The sequence below is a fragment of the Phalacrocorax aristotelis genome, chromosome 6 (genome assembly GCF_949628215.1).
Source record: "Phalacrocorax aristotelis chromosome 6, bGulAri2.1, whole genome shotgun sequence".
Lineage (NCBI taxonomy): Eukaryota > Metazoa > Chordata > Aves > Suliformes > Phalacrocoracidae > Phalacrocorax > Phalacrocorax aristotelis.
The window spans coordinates 31,864,917-31,886,804 of NC_134281.1; the positions used below are offsets into that span (position 1 = coordinate 31,864,917).

Here is a 21,888-nt window from a genome sequence, read left to right on the forward strand (position 1 = left end):
TAGTACGGTGTTTATGGGCCTGCCATGAGTGGATGCATCAGATATTTGGATTTTGGTTTTTTCCTCTACTTCCAGTATTTAAAATAAAATACGGTCAGTAACATTGGATTACTTTGTGAAGCACAGAAGGAAAAAGTACTGTTGTGATCTGATATATTAAGTGGGAGATAGCTTTAAAAAGTTGGTTAAGACTTTTCAAATCAGCAAAGCCTTCTAATGTATTAGAGATTCAGGAATGAGTTGGGACTACTGCAACTCTGTGTCATGACCATGTATGATTTCATAAGGAATTATTTAACTAAGTGACCTTTATTTTTAAATGCCTGTTGTGTTAATCAGACAAATCTGCTTTTAGGGTGTTATTCAAATTTTGAAAATGCCTTTCCCATTTATTAATATTTCTTTTCTTCAACTTCTTAATGTGCACCTAGACCCTGTCCCTTCAGATCTCTACCTCGGTTTATGTGAAGTTCCTGAAGCAAATCACAAAGTATTTTCATTGTAGCATTTTAGTGAAATATTTTTCATACATCTAATCTTAAATATGCTGAGGAGAAACAGGCATAATTGAAATAGATGGTTTGTAGGTGATTAAATAAAGTATCAATCATTCTTATCTTTTTCAAGGTAGCAGTGATGGCTCTGAACTCAGCGAAGAGACTTCCTGGCCAGCATTTGAAAGGTAAGAAAAACCACCTCTCAAAACCTGTATTTCTCTGTTCAGACACTGCTACTTAAAATCTCTCACTCAGTCCTGGAAGTGATGCTTTATTTTAGTGATCTAGAGATCTTCCACGTGTCTAAGTTCGTTTGATCTGTTACAGCAGCAGAGAAGTACCCTCTGCTCACTAGTAGTTAATAGGGCTTTTGTCTAATTAGGTGCTTACTCATTGCACATATTCTTCTAAATAGCTCAACCAGAGTACCATTAAACCCCAAATGATTTTTCAGGTTTCATTTATTTGTATATCCTGTGTATGCTATTCATGTGACCTATCTATTTTTCATTTGCACTTTCCCTGAGATATTTCATCCATTCTTGGTCCCTTTTTTCTTGTCATTGACATTGTCACCTGTTCTGTCTCATCTGCTCTTCACTTCTTTGTTGTTTGCCCCTGTGTTATGTGGGAAAACACAAAAATGCCCCTTGCTAATGTCTGATTTTGTGGTCCAGAATTAACATCTTGCTCCTTACTCAGTACCCACAAATACTCAGGTGACATTGGCCACTTCAGTCCTTTCCCATGTTGTATTTGAGAATGTAGAAAAACACCAACGGCTGTAGTTTTATATAGTAAAAGGTAGAAATTTCATCTTCCCACAGCTAAGATGCACAATACAGTGCATAGTTTGCTTCAATAACTCAATTTCAGGTAATATGTCAGCTTCAGAGTTGCCATGGATGACTTTTTCTGCCATGCTTTCAAGTCACATTTTGTAGAAATTTTGTCAAAGAACTTTCTCTTTATAGTTCGGAACTCTTACTACAAATCTTATATTCTGCTTGAATTCATTGAAATAGTTGTTCTGTGTTACTTTTTGGAAGAAATCTTTAAAAATCTCTCCAAGGTTGAGCTCCTTGATATTTCATGCTATAAATATGATGGCATACATAAGGAAATGCCCTCATGATTCCATTAGGTGAGCAGTAAGAACATGCCACATGAGAATAGAAGGAAAATCAGGTCAGAAGGAAACTCGTTAACTTGTATGTGCTGTGTGATACAACCTGCAAGATTCAAGAGGTTTTCTTGCTTTTCTTTCCCTGGTGCCTTATGGAATTAATCAAGTTGAGGTTATTTCTCAAAGCTAAAAAGTTATTTGGAAAAGCCTTAGACAAAATACGGTGAAGTGAGTGGTTTTACCCTGAGTAGCATAAGAAACCTAAAAATTTTAGTAAGGTTCAGGCATAAGCTTACGGTAACAGTCTCCAGAATTGTTGCATGGACTTCTGAGACATAGCAGAGGTTTTTCATCCCTGTCCTAATGAGAACTGACTGGCCCAGACTCCCAGACTCAGACTCCCCCTACTTGAAAGGTTTGTTCCATGTCAATTACGTCTGAAGATTGCTCTTCCTCCTCCAAATTCCACTTGCCTTCAGTACTTTCTTCTCTCCTGAGAGCTCCTTGAGAACTCTGTCTGAAGTTGCGTGTTTTCCAGGGTGAGTTCTCTTGCCTGCTACCAGGGAGAGGGATTTGGTTTCTTACAGACATTGAAAACGTCATGTGTGAAATACCTAGAGATAGGCCGCAACCTTGCATCTGTTCCTCGGTTTATAAGATGACGAAGCTCATTTTCTAATTTAATAGGTAATACACTGGCATGCAAATGTCAAAATTTAAGATAACTGGATAGGGTGTCTCTCTAGTTCTGATCTGTACAGTAAATTTCCATTCATATAAGAGTGAGAAGCATTAGTTGTCTGGAATTAACAGCTCCTGGCAACATTGAGGTACGTCTAGTGTTATTAATGACTACTTCCTATGCAGTGTGAGTGAGAATACAGTATTTCCTAGTGATTTCGGAACAGGATCTTTGGGTAGGAGGGCTTAAATCTGCATCGTAAGCCTAACAGGAAGAAGTAAGATACTGCACGCACAGATTCCTCAGGTAACAGAAGGAATTGTAACATATTCTTGATTTTCCTGTCCCTCCTATTGTTTGTAACTGGGAAATGCAGAAGCGATAAGAACTGGAGTTACTGATTGTTTTTAAGTGAGACAGAAACTAAGTCTGAAACTTGAGAAAGAGCACTGGGTGCCCCTTTAGGCTAATCAAAATTACTTGAAGGACTTTATTCCAAGCCCAGACAGTTACATGTTAAGGGCAGTATACTAAGTGGCAGATCAGTCTCATTGGTTGTCATCCTGAGTGTCTCTGAATAGATTTCCCTGAAATTACTTGAATCCATGAGTGATAGCATCCTTATGCAAAAAAATAAGCTTAAAGGTAAGAAGAAAATGTATTTCATTTGCATGCAAAATATATGTACACACAAATATACAGCTCATATGACGGGCTTCTGTCCATATTAATTATTGTTTTATTTGTCTATATTTTGAATGTATTTTTTTAAATAGTCATAAATTTAAATATATCTTATGTTGAAAAACAAATGGCAAATTCTGGGGTAGATTAGTGGATGTTAATTCATTAGTATCTTTTTGATAATTCTTCTTGCAGCAAAGGCAATAGTTTGAGCTGGTTTAAAAAAAAAAATTAAAAACCAAATAGCCCCCCCCCCCCTTTTTGTTTAATGCTGTTGACCTTTACTGATCTTCTTCAAGCCTGTTTTGTTTGCCTGCTGTGTGCCATTCTGAGTTCAGATAGAAACATGACAAAGCTACTTGTTTAGGTTTCCCATTCTGAGAAATACTACCCTGTCCATATCTAAGCAGCTTTCCAGCTTATGCAAAGCCCCTCTCACAGGTGACAGATTATTAGATTTATACTAGGTAGGAGATTTTGCCTGTAAAATTTTCATAGGCTTGTATTAACTGCCTGCTTCTACAGAATTAGAGCTGATTTTCAATCTTTCAGCGTAATAAAACAAGAAAAATTGATTAAAAAATAGTAGGTGAGGACAAAGTGCCTATACTTCTTTGACTTAAATGGAATTCAGTCAATTTAGGGATCTGATCCAGAAAAACAAGGTTCAGTGAAGCAAAGCAATATTCAAAAGGCAGGTCTAGAACACAAGTCCTGGCTAGGGATAACAGTGTAGATTAGATTAAGGACTTTAAAATGTGAAGCTTATAGGTAAAGTTTAAAGCTTGTATGAACTGGAGAATTGAGATATTGCTTAGCTTATTTCAATGTTACTTAATACAACAGTATTTTAAACAGTGTCAGGCATATTTTGACAGTATTTTTGATTCCTTTCAGCCCAACAGCTTGTGTGTGTGCATACTCATAGAAGCTGAAACCATTTTTTACTGTAACATCTGCAGTCAGAGTTTAAGACAAGTTTTATTAATATGGTTCCTTTACAGTGATTTAATCTCGAAGAACTAAAGGCAGACTTTGCTTTCAAAATGTATTATTCTTTGGTGTCAATAAAACACTTAAGTATTACAAGTTCTGACAAAGGGAACATCTTATGAAATAAAAATCCGTGGTGTCTACCCCTGCATGCATTTTTCTAAATAAAATTATCCTCTGTTTCTTATGTGGAAGAAGTGGCTCTGTGATATGCACACAAAAAAAAAAACACTATGCTGTTTTAGCAGTCATGCTGTTTGTGTGAATAAAAGTATATGTAATACATACAATTTATAATGGAATCCAACAGGAACAGGTTGTACCATTCTCTCGGTCCGGGGACAAGAGTGTCACGAAATGGCTATCGAGGCCGCATGAAGGCCAGCAGGTACAATCCCCACTGCACACAGAGGTGTCAAACTTTCCCTCTGGTGTTGGTGATTTGGTTTGGTTTAATAATTAAGTGGGTGTTTTCTGATGTTATCTTTCTAACTTACATGTCAAAATAAAGGTAGAGACCTTTTTCTTCAGACTTAAAGCTTTCCTCTTCTATGACATAATCTGTATCACTATAAGGGTTCTTGTTCATTCTGGTCTGCAAATCCAAATTCTGAATCATTGGATCTTTACATCAAAGCTAAAAGATGTTTTACCAGAGGTAGCTTTCTAACTGCCTGCCACTGTGTAGCAGTGTTGGTAGTTCTCACCTGGACAACAAAGCTGCTTCTTGTGCTAATGGATGACATTTAAGATGTTTTCTTTGCTGGCAGTTGTGTATCAAATTTCTTTTCCCCTCTTGCCTGAAATCAGGGATATGGCTGAAATGAGTAACACATTAAAATTGGCCCCAATTTATTATATATGGTATTATTTGCAAGCTGACAGAGTAATATAACTGATTATTCCGCTTAATTAAAAATACAAATTCTGTCTCCAGCTGTGTGGCACTGCAGCTGGGAAAGAGATGGCTGTTAACTATGAAACTTATCATGTTAAGCAAGCATTTTCTCACTGAATTAAACTCATGTTCATATCTATCAATGTCCAAAATTGTCTCCATACCGTCATCTTCAGTAGGTGCTGCAATGAAAATGTTGGCTAGATTTCCAGTTTACTTTGAATGTTCATGAATGTTAGGATGAATGAAACAGCAAATCCTGGCTAACTTCAAAACAAGTTTCAGGTGCTATTCAATTTCTTGGCTTTTCTAGAAAGCTGCTGTGTTCAGCAATTTAGTTATATGCTCCGATTGACCCTTACTGAAATTATTCCTGTTGTAATCTTTTTCTGATTGAAAATTTTTTGTAAGCCAGTCAGCTTCATAATTTTAATAAAGCTAAGTCTTCTTTTTACAGTGCTGCAGCTGGCATTTGTTTTGGCCCATTGCTCTTAGATTCTACGTAGGATAGATGATTAGTAGAGCACCAGATGCATTAAAACACCTTAAAGCTATGGTTCGGGTTTCTACTCTTTATTACTGCTCCTGCCCACTCTTTTTGCTTTCAGATATTTTAAAGATTGTGCATGTTTGAGCTATGCTTCAGTTTTGATGTGCTAATGATTCCAGTGTTTCTAACAAAAAATATAATCTTTCTTGCAATGGCTGAAGGAGAGGTTTTAACACAGACAGCAAATATATGAATGTACTTCAAATGTTTGCTTTTTGAAATTAATTGTTCTTGTATTTCAGTTGTCTTGAGTTTTAAATTTTTTTAATTAAGGATTACCTGCTTGGCTAATTAATTTTTCTGATAACTTTTGCTTGAGTGTAAATTCCACAACAGCAATTCCTTGTAACAGCCTAAGTATTTTTCCACAATGAAGTCCCATAAATAAAAAGCTGACATTTCTGAATTAAAACACAGATGTTTGCATTAGTATGTGGTAATGATTGGAAAATTACTTTAGGAAAAATATTTTTTCACACAAATCTTCACATGCTCCTTTCAGCTCCCTAGAATCTGAAGATTTGGCTGTTCATTTGTATCCAGGAGCAGTTACTATTCAAGGTGTTCTCAGGAGGAAGACTTTGTTGAAAGAAGGCAAAAAACCTACCGTAAGTTTTCTTTAATTCACTTTCTCACCTTCTTCCCTTGCTCAGTTATTAATACTATAAAATGTCCATTGTGCAATTATTTCAAGTGCCTGAGATCTCCCCTGTCTTGCTGATTAAAGTTTATGGTCACTGCTAGAGTTCACATTCTGCTGTCTGGTGGATTCATTTAGTTTATAAGGCTATACCCATAATCTAGGGAGTAGAAGAGAAGTGTAATGCTACATAAAATTATTTACAATTACTGATAACTTTAAAAGAGAGGAGCATATTTTGTCTTCCTGAACAGTAGGTGGATCCTAACAATTTATCAATAGATCATAACCCTTAGCATTTGCATTGCAAATGCTTGATTATGAATTATAAATACAAATACATATTCATGACAATGGGGGATACCTTATGGCAGTACATAAACTGGAAAAGAAAAGGGACAACTAAACCAGTTTATCCCCTATAAAGGAAAGGGAAGGAAGTGGAGCAAGAGGCTCCCATGGCTCAACCATGGCCTCCTGGGTCTACTCAAATCCAAAAGGGAAGCATACCAGAGACGGAGAAGTGGAGGATTATCCGTTGAGAGCTACAAGGGCATTGCCAGAGCATGCAGAGATGCAGTTAGAAAAGCAAAAGCGCAGCTCGAATTGAAACTAGCCGTAGATGTCAAAAATAACAAAGGGTTCTTCAGGTATGTGAACCACAAGCAGAAACAGAAGGAAAACACAGGCCCACTGTTAAAGAGGAGGGTCAGTCACCAACAATGCTGAAAAAGCAGGGGTCCTCAACACCTTCTTCACCTCTGTCTTTACCAACACTGTTGGGTCCCAGGCTTTGGGAACAAAATTACCAGTTGATCCAAACATAGACCAACCATCAGTGAAGGAAGAGTTAGCACGTGAATTATTATGGGAGCTTGACCCCTACACATCAATGGGCCCTGACACCATCCACCCGAGGGTGTTGAGAGAGCTGGCTGACATCATTGCAAGGCCACTTTCCATAATCTTCAAGAAGTCATGGAGAACGGTGGATGTCCCAGAGGACTGGAGGAAGGCAAATGTTATCCCTATCTACAAGAAAGGCTTGAGGGAGGATCTGGGTAATTATAGGACCAGTCTTACTTCAATCCCTGGGAAAGTTATGGAACGAATCCTCCTGGGGGCCATCACAAGTCAAATGAAGCACGTGATTGGGAAGAGCCAACATGGCTTCACTAAGGGCAGATTGTGCTTGACAAACCTGGTGGCCTTCTACGACAAAGTGACTCGCCTAGTTGACATGGGGCGGGTGGTGGACATTGTCTACCTGAACTTCTCCAAGGCCTTTGATACGGCCCCCACAGTCTCTTCCTGGAGGAATGAATGCGTTATGGCCCAGGCAAGTGGTCTGTGCAGTGGGTGGGGAACTGGCTGACAGGCCACACCCAAAGGGTGGTGGTAAATAGCTCTTTTTCAAACTGGCAACCTGTCACAAGTGGGGTCCCCCAGGGATCGATATTGGGCCCAATGTTATTCAGTATCTTTAAGTGATCTGGATAATGGCATCAAGTGTAGCCTGATGAAGTTTGCTGATGACACCAAGTTGAGCAAGGAACTAGACACTCCAGAAGGGAGAGCTGCTCTGCAGGAAGATCTGGATAGGCTGGAAGATTGGGCCAGCAAGAACCTTATGAAGCTCAACAAGAAGTGTAAGGTCATGTACCTGGGAAAATATAATCCGGGAGTGCAGCACAGGCTGGGATCCACCTGGCTGGAGAGCAGCTCTGTGGAAAGGGACCTGGGGGTCCTGGTGGACAGGAAGCTCAATATGAGTGAACAGTGTGCTGCTGCGGCCAAGAAGGCCAACAGGATGCTGGGTTGCATCAAAAAGGGCATCACTAGCAGAGATAAAGAAGTCATTATCCCACTCTACTCAGTGCTTGTCAGGCCACACCTGGAGTACTGTGTACAGTTCTGGTCCCCTCTATACAAAAAGGATGTGGACAGGCTGGAAGGGGTCCAGAGAAGGGCCACCAAGATGCTCAAAGGACGAGGAAGCCTGCCATATGAGGACAAGCTGGGAGAACTGGGTTTGTTCAGCCTCGAGAAAAGGAGGCTTAGAGGGGATCTCATCCCCATGTACCAGTACTTAAGGGGCAGCTACAAAGAAGATGGAGACTCTCTTTTCACAAGGAGTCCCATGGAGAGGACAAGGGGGAATGGACACAAGTTGCAGTTGGGGAGATTCCAATTGGACACGAGAGGAAAATTTTTCACAGCGAGGACAGTCAACCATTGGAATAATCTCCCCAGGGAAGTGGTTGACTCAGCCACGTTGGACACCTTCAAGAGTCGGCTGGACAGGGTGCTGGGCCATCTTGTCTAGCCTGTGCTCTTCCTAGAAAGGTTGGACTAGATGATCCCTGAGGTCCCTTCCAACCTGGGATTTTGTGAACTATAACTCAATGGAGCATTCAGTAAAGGTTGCAGAAAGTATAGAGTTAGATGCAGAAAACTCAGATTAGTGAGGAAAGAACACATTCTTTGTTTTCTAGATTTATTTTTTTTTAATGCATTCATAGGCCTTCATGAATCACTAGAAGGAGCAGCTTTGGAAACATTGCTGATGGTTTGGCTGGACAGTTAGTGCTGTCATGTTCTTGCAGGATGATGCTGCTATTTTACAGCTCAATATTATGAAACATTTCACTTATCCATTGTACTTGTGGGTTTTTTCCTCTTTTCTCTGTAGGTCGCATCTTGGACAAAATACTGGGTGGCACTGTGTGGAACCCAACTCTTTTACTATGCTGCAAAATCTCTGAAGGCTACAGAGAGAAAACATGTATGTAAAACAGGCATAATCCAGTATCCTCTGCCAAAATTAAAAAGTGTTTTCCTGATGTAAACACTGAAATAATTCAGGACTTGCATGATTTCAAGTCAGCACTATCCTGTCTTCCAGTTGGTCAGTCACTTCACATGGATATGCCCTAATGGAAAAATCATGCATGTTTCTATGCTACACCAAGAACATCTGCTTTGCATATGCCATGGTCTCTTTGAATGTGTTGGTCTATAGGGAAGGAAGCTATGTCATTGGGTCTGTCTGCTTTTCTAAGGTAGAAGTAATATTTTTTGATTATCTGAGTCTTGCAACAATTTGTTGCTACTTGAAATGCAAACAAGCATTGATGGGGAAAGATGGAGAAGTCACTATATATGATGATAAACAGATACCAATTTCATATATGAGGTAGAATTAGACTGCTCTTTTTTTCTCTTCAATCCTACAATCCATTAACTACAACAGAGCACAAAACACTTCATATATTAAGCAGAGAGCTAGCATATCATACGACACTGGCTTTGCTGTTATTTGCTGCAACTTTATTTGAAAGAAGCTAAAAATAGTTCGCTTGTGTGGGGAAGTAGTAAAAGGATTTTCTGTAGATGTTCTGGGGATGTTGTGATGTGCGTGGTTCCTGTTTTCACTGGTTAATTATAACGGAAGAGGATGCCGACAGAGATTCTGTTAAGAAACTGGGTAAAATTTGAGATACACAGAACTTTTTCTGAGTTCATCCACGACTCTGAACCATTACTTTTAGTTGCCTTGGCCAGTGTTGCAGTTTAATTTTTGACAACGGTCACTGAAAAAAACGTTTGTTTTGCATAAAGCGTATGTAACTTTACAAACTAAGATGTTTCTAGAATTCGTGTAATGGGAATATCTTATTTCTTTCTGGTACAAAATACTGTTTTCTTATTCTAATGTTTTTGTCAGAGGCTGGAGATTTGAAGCCTAAGATTTCTTCTGATTAGTAGACTCGTGGATATTTGAATTTTCTGTGTGGAAAGTGCGTGTGTAATGTTGTCTTAATGTATAAAAATTCAGTATTTCCAGTTTTATTGAAAGTAGTTCATTACAAAACAGTATTCTATTACTCAAAGTAGTTTATTAATAGCTAATTACTTGCAGAAATATTTGCATAGTTTCTTTGCCATCATCCGTCAACTGAGCGTCCAAAGCTAGTAGGGCTGGGGTGGAAACAGATACAGATGCTACTTATTTTGTCTTGCCAGTTAAGACAATACTAGCCCAGACCAAAGGCCTGTTAGCTGAGCATCATGTCTCCTGGATGTCTTTAGAGAAGTCTGTGTGTTCGGATGCATTTGCCTCTGATATCAGTGAAACCTTATGGAAGGAGTCTGTCTCATTAAAAGTACAGGGAGTTGGAAAGAGCAGACTTCTAAACTGAAACAAAAGAAAAAGAACCAAGAGAGAATTTGTGCTGGCATTATGTCACTAACATTAATTGCTTGTTTTTTCTGGAAACATTGAGAAGTGGAATAGAAATTTTTTGTAATATCAGACTTTAGGTTCCTGTTACTGATGAGATGCCTTTCAGCTTTATGCCGAAATTGCGTTTCTTCTAAGAACAGAATATGCATTTGTAAGTTGCTTTCGTCCACTGTCTGTCAAAGTACTGAATGATAGAAGACTTTACCATTTAAAACAATCTCAATAACATACAGGGTTTGAGAACTTAGAAAAATTCATAGCTGGTAATTTCATTGTTTGGAAATTAAGTATATTGAATTTTTATGTGGTCCATTTGCTTATATGCTGCTTTCAGAATAACAATTTTAATCATTTAAATGGTCTTGCCCTTCCTTTAGGAAAATTAAATGGAGTTAAAAGGTAACAGATGTAAACATTCAAGTCTGGTATCTGATCCTCTTGAGTCTCTGTTGCTGCAAAAGCCTCTACTTTTGTCCTGAAATGCAGTCATATCCATTTAGAATGCTCTTTCAAAAATTATTTTCTGAACCTATTGAATTGACTTTTAATATTCCCCAAATTACTGATGTGTTGTGGTATCTACAACAACTAAACTACTAGTGATCAGACTAGTGCCTAACAAGCTAAAAATCTGCTTTGCGTCCTTATGTCCTCACATTTATTTGTGCAAGGATGTGCCAGAAGTTTGCAGATAGAGGCTAGGAGACATTCAATCTATAATGCTGGCAGGGTTACTCATCAGAAGACCGCCAGCATTATGGCTTGCGAATACTGAGTGGAGTTTGAGCAAGGCAATTCCCAGAAAACAGAGATGGAGGAGCGGTACTAAAAAGCAATGACTGCTAGAGCATATTTACTTTTTTTAACAGTTGCCTCTCTGGAATTGGACTGAACTATCCAGCACAACCTTGGATTTGACTGTACACAGCTGATGTCTTGCTTTTAGCTTGTCAGGGCAGCAAACACATTTTGTTCTGTTTGTGGATGCAAAACGTGTTAGGAAGCTCAGGTCTGTGATGTGGTTTCCCAGGTGCAGTCATGATTACAATAATGTAATACTGTTAGCTACAGTTTGGATTGCCTTCTATGTAAACAAATAGTTCACAGTGAATGCATGCATACTTGTGCTCCAAAGGTTATTAAAACACAGCATATAATCCTTATGTTGAAATTAAGGTGGAAGATAACCTAGTAACTGCTGTGCAAGACTGAGTTTGGGAGATTAGGCGGAGGTGCTCCAGTTTATTAAACAGCCTAATAATAGGTGGTCAGTAACTTTGTTCAGCTATTCTACGTGTGTTGCACTTCTAGCCTAGCCGTTGATGGCTTAGATTTCCATCCATTTCACTACAGGGTTATTGTAGAAAGTCTCACCTTTTGTTCTGGAGTCTGTAAAGATGATTTGTCAAGTGTCGTGCTTCAATTCACATTTGGTTGCATTTCCAGAAAGTAAGTTAATCAAGAGAATAAACTTTAGATGGTCACCATCTGTAGACAGCTAGGGCACAAGTATGTGTTCACTGTACAAATACTGTCCAGTTATATTCCTAAGAGGTCTATTCTACAAAGTAAAGAGATTTGATGCTAGATCTAGGTTTTGTTTGGTTACTGTCCAGATTGAGTGGATAAAAAGGACAATGTTGTCGACTTTGAAGGAAGTTTCTTCTTCAAAAGGTCGATACATTTGAGATTTACCTTGGTAAAATATTCCAGGCATCTTCTGGAGCCATGTAAAAATCTGTCTCTTCAGCTTCCTTTTCAAGGCCTCTGTGACATGCAAAGGAACGCTGGCAATGAAAATGTTAGTCTGCTATATAAAGTTTCCTGGCTAGAGCTCTCATGGTAAATGTGTCTCGATTATGGGCATGCTTTTGACTGTTCTCAGCTATTGCTTCAGGCAGCTGAGATTGAGGACTTGGAATACACTGACAATGGAAGCTCTTATAGGCTTATAATAGTCAACCTCTTCGGAAAATAAGCTCATAAACATCCCAGTGTAATCCAGCAAAAAGGGCAAGAAATCCCCTCCCGTTAGACATGGGCAAGCCAGCTCTTCTTCTCATTCCTATGGTCAAAGACAAAGGGGTGCATCCGGTTGAGTGTGTATTCTAGGTGTTAATCTAGTCCAAAGGAAGACAATGCTGTAGATAACTGGATGTGACAAAATGTCTTGTGCTGCATCTACTAACAAAAACTACTAAATATATTGAGCTTTGTATTTTAAATAGTGAACAGGTTTCCACTATTACTGGAGTAATGAAAAATTGTCTGTGACAAGCGTGTGAACGTCAGAGCCTGGAGATGTGATACAGGAGAATCTGAGAGGAATGTGTGTAGATTGCTTAAGGTTTTACCTCACATGCTGAAATGGTGCCCACAAGCAAGCTTCTGTGACAAAACTATTGCACACCTTTAGAAAAGGACAGTAGTAAAAATAGCCGAATTAAAATTAAAGGAAGTATTAGCCCTGAAAAAATGTGAGTAGAGCCATAAAAAACTGTTAGTAGTGATCGGGCTGGAAAAATCCTGCCAATTTCTGTGACAACATAGCATTCACAAGAGTCTTCTCCACGTTTGTACGTACTTGGAAAAGCAAAGGAGACTTTTTAAGCCTTCATGCTTGATCACGAATGCTTCTTCATTCCAAGCCTTCCATTACATGTTATATTCAGGATTAGACCCATTTATTGGCACTAGAAAATTTGGTAGGTGTTGCTCACTTCCACTGAAATACCCTGATAAAGAATGCTGTCATTCTGGAAGTATGTTCACCCACCAAGAAAAGTATTATCAGAAAGTTGTAAAGTCTCAACAGGAGATGAGGAGGAGGAGATTTGTAGGTGCCAAAAGGTTGGAGTGAAAAGTCTGTTCACAGATTAATGCAGAGTTTTTGATTCAAGATTTATGCATAAATGCCTTTGAGCTCGAACAACAACAAAAGAATGCAGTTATGTGAAGCCTAGGACCAGAGCTGTGTAGTTTTCTATGTGTACAATGAGTGTCATTCCAGTGCCCTGTATGAAAAAAGCAAAGAGGAACCAGGAACATTAAATTACAATGAAGCTTTCATTCCCTTCATGTTAACAAAGCAGACTTGCTGTTAGCAAAGCTCTATGCGTCAGTGGAGAATGAACTGCCCTGGGGGACTGTGTAAACATGGAATACAAATTCAGCCGTGCACAGGGATGGAAAACTGACATGTGTTTCAAGTGATGACGGATTGATGCTGGCAGGAAACACTTTCCTGTGTGGAGCTTTTTACTTTTTGGAGGAGTATCATGATTAATTGTTTTGAATAAAACAAAAAAAAAAAGAGTGAGCTCTAGCAGTTTTGATGGCATGGTAATTTCATATATTGTATACCTATTGTTATGATATGTAACTAAGACAGGAAAGTGCAAATGTGATATTTTCATGGAACTCTAGAAATTAGTGCAGTTCAAGAGGTACATTGTTGATCTGTAACTTATTTAAACTGGTTTGTGACTCAAATTTCCACCTCTGTGAAAATGACCTATTAATGCTTTGTAGGACTACTTGAAGTTTGCATTTTGTAGGTCCCTTTTAAGTGTAAATTGTGTCATCTTGTTTTTCAAGGCAATATCTTTAGAGGGTCCATAGCAAGTCCTGAATGTATACTTTTTTTGTTAAGAACTCATGAGCTATATCCTTGTTTTATTCCTTTCCCCTGTCTTTATTCCTTCTTTCAGATAAAATTCCTTAACATTTTTCATTACTGATTGGAATCTTCAAAGACATTTTAGTTTCTGTATGGAAAGACATTATGTTATTGAGCCCTTACTCTAAGGAAGTGTTGTTCGATAGAGCTTTATAATTTACTTCCTCTTATGAGGTGTTACCAAATCTGTCCACCTCCCAAAGGCAGTAGAGTTACTTAACTTTAGTATGGGTGGTTCTACAGGTTTAATGAGGAACGGTCTTTTCCCACAGTTTTATCCATAGTAAGATCAAAAATGAAGGGGCATCCAGTTTGAAGTTTGGCAGGCAGGTCTTTCCTAAGAACAGTGATCATCACTTTTATGGTTAAGCTATCTGTACAAGCATCCCTTCAATGTTTCTAAGCTTTTATATTTCCACTGACATGACACAAATGTCAGCTGAACATGACTGGTAGGACCTTGAGATGGAATGGTTCCCGCAAGTTTAACTATAGCAACATAAAGAAAGCAGTACACAGAGGATGCATTCAAAAGTTTATAAGATACAGAAAGACTGAACTCTTAAATTGTTTTGAACTTGGTTAAAATAGTTTTTGCTTCAAATATTGGTCTAACATTTGTTCATTTAAAGTTCTAATGTGTTTTAAACTGAGGATTAAAATGTAGCCTGTTACAAAAGTCCCATACAGATAAACTTATCTGGACACTCACAGTCTCCAGTTATTCTATGGCATAGATTAGAATAACTGACATTAGACTTGCACTGGAATTTATTTTAAAAGTAATTATATTCCCATATAGAGACTATTCTTATAAACTCTTACTTTGCTTGTGATACTCTCAAACTTACTAGCAGTAACGCTTCCTTTTGCTGAACGACAGTTCTAGATTTGTCATGGTGAAGTAATATTTCTAAAATAAAACAAAAAAAAAATTTGATGCTTAATGTTGTAAATCTGCTATGTGGCATTAGTATGAAGAATAAAAATATTCCAGAACTATATATTAATTTTAATGACTCAAAACATCCCTGTGATTGTTTTAGCATTATTGTTTCTAATAATGTAATTAGAGAGGTCAAAATTAGTGTGCTAATAAAAAGGTTAGAATAAGGATTTCACAAGACAGGAAGAAGACACATCTGCTAAGGACCAGCTGGACCTTCTGGGGAGAGAAGTGAGGCAAAGCACTGCAGAGTGTAAGAGTGCTAGGATTGACTGAAAAAAAAAGTCTGTGTTGGACCCATGAATGTGGGAAGAGGAGATAAGGCAACTAAAGACGTGAGAGAAACTGAATTAGGTATTGGGGAGTGAATGGGACTGCCTCAGCAAGTAATGAGAGGTGAATTGTGAGGGTCTACTAATAGATAAGCAAGGAGACCGGGGAGAAAGAAGCTTCTGGTGTGGAAATGAGTTGGACTTAATGCCCAAGTAGCCTGGAACTGAGAGGAGAAGCCTGAGAAGTAGAAAATAATGCTGACCAGGTGAATGAAAAGGAGTCTGGGACTAAGGAGCTGTCAGGAGAGGGGGCTAGTATAGTGGAGATGGGCATTGTGCTTAGAAGAGGCCGAAGTTATATGTCAAGGTATGAGTAACACCCTGAATAGGAAAACCCCATCATTTTAAACATCTTGTCAATAAATGAGCATATTATGTTCTGCACATCTGTTTATTGAATCTATTATTGATCCATCTCATTCATCAGGTCATCAAGTCATAATATTTAATTACACAGTTGTGCTACCTTGTCCATAGGACTCATGTGTAATTACAGACTATTTTAATAATTAATGCATGTTAACTTTGAATAATCAGGGCACAGACAAGTTTAATTCTTCTGTTTGTGAACAGTGGAGGGATTAGCTTTGCATTTGTTAATGCACTTTTTTTAAACTATAGTATACATACATTTGCATTAATGTGAGGAATGCTATTGTATACAAACAGTGCAGTTTAGATGTCTGTTGACATGTTTTGGGGGATTGATATTCCTTTCAATTAGTTTTTAATACCTTTCATTGTGGTAAGTTCTGTTTTCATTAACTCTATATAAACTTCCTTACTTTTTAAGTGCTGTGCTTCTCTCGAAGTTATTCTGAGTCTTTAACAGTGACACTAAGGACTTCCCTTTCAAATACTTGTTCTGTGCAGTGAGTCTGACTGAAGCTTCTTGTTTTACTTTATATATCTGCTTGTATTTTCAGTTCAAATCCACACCGAGTAAGAATGTGTCAGTGGTGGGCTGGATGGTGATGATGGCAGATGACCCTGAGCATCCAGATCTCTTCTTATTGACTGATTCTGAGAAGGGTAAGCAATGCTAACACCAAGAGTGCAGTGGTTCCCAGAATAAACATTTGCTTGCTGAGGTATTCATAAGCAACTAACTAAAGTTGGTTGGATGTTACCTTTCACGTATTCAGCTGCTCTCCAACATACCATGTTTGCCTTTAGAATGCTGTGGGAACAGTTGTCTGTGGAGAATCCTTAGTCTTCATTGAGTTCTAAGAACTCTCCAAACTCCTAACAACTCCAGTTGTGATTTTTATTGGAAGTATTCATCTGCATTCTTTTAAACTATATTTAGACCACTCAGAGGCTTTTTCATATATGTGAAAATGTAAGCAACAATGAAAAAAAAAGTTCAACATTCAGCTAACACTAGGTGCTTCACTAGTCCCCTCTCCTCTCCAAATGAAAAAAACAAAACCCAAACCAAACCATCTGTTCAAATGTAGCTGTGTTACCAGGAAAAAAAAAAACAAACCTTGGGGATCTTCACTGTTTTGCAGAGAAGCCTTGATTTCCATTACCCCAATGTAGCACCCTGGGTTCAGTTTAAACTGTGAAGAAATTCTTACTTTTCCCTAGCACTTCAAACTGTGCAGAAAGAGCATCATTAGAAGTTCTGATAAAGGAGCTTAACATAATTTATTGCTTTGTCTGCTTCAAGTCTTAGTACATTTTATTTCTGAGCATCTATTCTAGCACCACTGATACATGGTGTAAATTATGAATGCTTATCAGCTTAAACTCAACAACAGCAACCTGAAATGTTTTTGTAATATCTGGCCTTTCTGAACCCAAGCAAGCCCTGTATAGCACCAGACACTGAAAATACTAGTCTGAAATGTATCATATGTTTAGGAACAATTTTCAAATATTTTCAAATATAGCTTTCTAGAGTGCATTCCAGCATGATCTTGCACTTCATTAAAAATTATGAAATGTTGTTCTAAACAAATCGCAATAATGGCAATGAAAAAAACACATTTTTTGTAGGGTTCTGAGAAATGTTTTTTTTCTTTCCAAGTTGACACTGGTGTTAGTTGAAATCTAGACTGTTGGAAAGGAAGACAGGCAAGCTGAAACTTCTCTCACACTAGATCAAACAATTAAGTTGCACCTATGCCAGACAAAGTGTAAAGTTATATGAACCTTCTGCTTATTAAGTCTTCTCATAACGTTTTAATCAGGAGTTATTTGAGGATGGGTGGGATTTAAGTATATAGTATTGTTTGTGTTTCTTTATAATTTTTTCCTCTACCTTTCTCACATAGGAAATTCATATAAATTTCAAGCTGGAAACAAAATGAATGCAATGCTCTGGTTTAAACATCTGAGTGCTGCCTGCCAAAGCAACAGACAACAGGTGAGAGCAAGATGTTGAAAAGGAATATGAGCTGTTAAGAGGTCAGAACTGATAGATCTTCGACCACACTGTAACTGATTGCTTTGTATGAAGAGCAATCTACTCTGAAGAGCCTGTACATCGATTTCACATGCTTATTGATTTGGCTTAGCTGTCCTGTTTGTCCCTTTTGTAAACAAGTCCCCAGAGCTTCTCTGGCAATGAAGAAAGATTTTGGGCTATCTTGAGGCTAATTTAAAGCAACTGGGGAAACGGAAGGAATGCTCTAAAGTATCTGTCTAAATGGCAGTATTTTTATCATTGACCATTTTAAAAAGGCGTGCATGTTGTTTGTATGTATTTCTAAAATGTATTTTAAAAAAAATTTATTCCTGGGTACATTTGGCAGACTTCGAAAGCACAAGTAGAGTTTTCCATGAATCATAAAGGAAAATAAGACTACTCTCCAACCACTCTTGAGTTCTGTTCCCTTATAAATTCTTACTGACCTTTTACATCAGCAAAATGCTTTTAAGTTACCACTTGTGTCGTCCTGAACTCTCCCTTTTCCTTTGCATGTTGGTTTACGGAGTTCCCAAAGTACTGCTGAATTTCAAGGGAAACAAAAGGGCCTTTCCAGATCAGTCTGTGCTTTCTTGTTCAGTTCTGCTTCCAAGAGAAATCTAAGGAGTAAGGAGGGTTGCAGAAGCTCCCTTTAAAGTATTTGAGACAGTACAAAGCAGAGGAAATTGTGTTCCTGGCTGGAGAATGTGGGAAGAGTAGTAAATAGTGGCAAAGAGTTTGGAAGGAAGTGGTCACTTCCAGGCAAGCCTGAAAACTGCCCTCTGAGAACAGCTTTTATTCAATAAGGATTAACAATACTGTTTAATGCGAACTTGCTTAAAGCATTCAGACCCTAGCTTGTGCAAAAGCAGAAGGCCTAAAGATCTTGGTGGGGCCTCCTGTGGAAAATATGACAGCAAAATGAAGGTAAGTGTAGGAGATTTTAAAAGTAAAAAAGGAGGGGAGCATTAATGAAAAAAAACCTGCCACTAAAAGGCCAAAACCCCTGCTACCATAATCTGTCGTATATTTTCTGTTTTCTGGCACGTTGTAGTTGTACTATATTGGTTCTTGCAGGATAGTTGCTCCCATAGAAGCAGCAGTGCTTCCCACAAACATTAGGTTACAAAAGTGGTTTACCAAATCGGTAAAAAAAAAAAGATGCTGTAAATGTTTTCTCTTGATCATGATTAGACTCCTGAGCAGTGCTCTCCCTAGAGGAGTGAATTATGGTACTGTTTAAAATGAAAGATCTTGTTTGCTTGTTAGCAGTATGTCTGCTTAAGAAAGACTGGATGTTTAAGTGTGCTTTCAATAGAGTATACGCACCTACCCACTTGACTAATATTGTGAACTATTTTAATAGAGATTATTTTTAATTTTAATGGTGGAACTTTAGCCCAGTTGATCATTCTTGCTTCTACAGGTAGATAGTAAATGCAAAGCAAGAAATGCTTGCTTCAAATCTGACCAAACCGGTTATTTATTGACAGTCATCAGGATTGTGGTGGCTCTTTAATAACCTGAGTAAACAGGAGATGTTGCTGTCAGGTAAATTCTTGATCGGGAGAAAAAGGGGATATCAACTAAGGTAATGCATACTAGCTTTAATCTTCATGAAAGGGAGGGATGTCTGCAGCAGACATTCAGGTTTCCTATGGGAAAAGATGAGGCAAGTGTTTATGCCTCGTTTTTTTAAATTAGTCTTAAAAATACTAGAGGGCCTACATCAACCACTGACCTGTGTGCCAAGAATTCTCTAGCTGGGACTCAAGTGAGAAGGTTCTGCTTGTGTAGTTTGGTGCTAAGATTTATCATGTTAAGGTTGTTTTGCTGACAACTTAAATCTCAAATGTTATCAAAGCTAATAAGATCTATGGCCATATAACAAAATTACAAACCATGCAGCAGGTTAATATTTTGGTTATACCTGGGGTTTTCTACAGCTCTAAGTATATATACTGAATGATAGTTGCATTCCTCCTCCACTTTTTTTATAATGCCGCAAGCGTTAATGATGTGCATTTAAACAGGTAGCTAGTCTGTGAAACAGTAGAATATAAGTATCTACTACCCAAAGTAAAATCTGCTATCATTTATATTTTTGTTTTCAGGTTCCTGCCAACTTGATGACCTTTGAATAATAGGCTAATTCAAAACAAACAAAAGAACAATTTGAACCATCTCATAATTGAGAATAAGGTCCTGATGAAAAACGTGCCAGCTGTATTCTGTGCCAGAACGGAGCCTGTCAACTCAATCTCTGAACGCTGGAGCCCTGAACAAAAACACTAATGGCTGGGGAGTAGAGTCCCCCAAACTAAAAATGGAGCTGCAACATGAATTGCCGTGGACCATGCTTCGTTATATTCTCTGAACTGACCTGTGGAAACCACTGCCTTAAAGAGTGAAAGGAAAAACAACACGAAACACCAAATAGTGTGTGTGAAACTTCTGGCGGTGCTGTGCTTGAGTTAAATAGATTGTAGCTAGTTTGAGTTTCTTTTAACTTTATACTAATTTTGAAAATAACTCACCTTTTTAGGCATTCTTAAGAAAAGAAGTAGACTGGTATTTAAGAGTTGTATCAAAAGCTGTGTATGAACCAGGTAAAAGAGGTACTACACGTTCTAGAGATGTTGTTTAGACTATACCAGGAGTTCTCGATGGGAGCTTGTCCCAGGCACACTTAGCCTGGAGCAATGTTATTTCTCTCAGACCTACAAGTATAAGAAATGTAACAACTGCAAGTGTTAAAATATCAGTAAGCTTGCAAACATTAGTACTGTATGGGAGCCATATTCCCAACAAGTGGCACAAAGGCTGAGCACTTACACACCAAAAATCTTTTTGGTACATTGTTACCTAATTCCTGGTTAAAAACATAGTTCATGTGTTTTGGGTGGTTGGTGGGTGGGTATGCGTGGAAGAGACAAAACTGAAAGCACTGTTGGGTCAGAACTGAGTGTTTTCTTCCCATTTGTTTCTACACCTGTCACTCTCCTACATGCAAAGGTTGAATGACAAAAAACCCAATGCCTGGGTATAGCTCACTGAGACATTTTACTTCTGTGGGTATCTGTTAATTATCAGTTAGGGACCACTGTTAGTGTATGGTGTTTCATAATATCACTTACGATCTAAATTTTAAAAAGGTAGAGGCACAATTTCAAGCTTTCATGTTCTCATTTGGCAATAATTGATTTTAGTATGTGTCTGGGTCAAAATAGTTGACATTTTGTGGTATTGATAACATGGCCTAAAGCAGACCTTACACACAGAAGCTCTTTTGAGCTTCAGGTAAAAAATTAATTTATTAGAAGGTAGGATAACCGAAGGAGAGAAAAGGTGTGACACTACCAAAATTCCATCCTTGACAGGAATAATTCTTGGTCACTGAAATTACTCACAGAAAAAAAAACATTATGATTGTAAAACAGGAGCCATGCTTTATATGTGTGTTTTATGCTGAAGACTTTGATTCTTGCTTTATTTGCGTTTCCTTGATGTCACCTAGATATAGTTTCCTAAACGACTAGTCTTTCTTCAATCTTAAAAAATACGATCTTTGTAAAGCAAGGAAACATTGTCCAAAATATGAGTCCGATATCAGAACTTTGAAGTCTGTGAAAAAGTAGTAACTGTTCCATTGACGTTGTGGTTTAGTGGCCGTAAATACGCTTGCAGATTCCACCATGAGTAATCCTTTTTAAAAAGAAACAAGCTACCTACCAGTCTGTGGCAGAGTTCTCTGACTATCTAATAAAGGTTTCTACTAGTAGTTATTATTTTGAAAATGTACCGGTTTGTTTATTGCATCTGAGTAGAAGCCTATAAATTAACTTCTTGGTTTTTTTCCAGAGTCAAATTAATCTCTCAATGGAAATAATTAATTTCTGATTTTGGGGGGGAAATGGGGAGGGAAGGGCGGGCAAAAAAGGATAATCCGATCTCACAGTAAAAAAAAAAAAAAAAAAAGAAAAACCGAAAAACAAAACCCCAAACAAACAAACAAAAAATGACCAAACCCCACAACAACAACAACAAAAAAACACACAAACCCCAACTACTTGGTGATGGAAAGTGTAATAGGCTGGTTTGTTTCCAAGAATTGTTCTTGTGAATTGGCCCTTGGTAGAAAGAAAACAGAAGGATGCTTCTGTCAGAGTTACACTACAAGTACTGTGGGTATTTGTGTC

At 38.0% G+C, this 21,888-nt stretch overlaps 1 protein-coding gene across 12 annotated transcripts in view; it reads left to right on the top strand.

Moving 5' to 3' along the window:
• The window catches only part of RALGPS2 (Ral GEF with PH domain and SH3 binding motif 2), a 152,321-nt gene extending 130,831 nt beyond the window's left edge, over positions 1-21,490 (top strand). For 6 of the 12 annotated variants that reach the window (XM_075096865.1, XM_075096869.1, XM_075096871.1 and 3 more), the window contains 7 exons: positions 628-682; positions 4,293-4,370; positions 5,933-6,038; positions 8,763-8,855; positions 16,200-16,305; positions 17,556-17,647; positions 19,804-21,490. In XM_075096865.1, the coding sequence (XP_074952966.1) occupies positions 628-682; positions 4,293-4,370; positions 5,933-6,038; positions 8,763-8,855; positions 16,200-16,305; positions 17,556-17,647; positions 19,804-19,833 (560 nt within the window). In that variant the 3' untranslated portion in view covers positions 19,834-21,490. The remainder of the gene's footprint in view (positions 1-627; positions 683-4,292; positions 4,371-5,932; positions 6,039-8,762; positions 8,856-16,199; positions 16,306-17,555; positions 17,648-19,803) is intronic. The other 6 variants (XM_075096866.1, XM_075096868.1, XM_075096874.1 and 3 more) reach the window with 2 other exon arrangements.
• Positions 21,491-21,888: the final 398 nt, after the last annotated feature.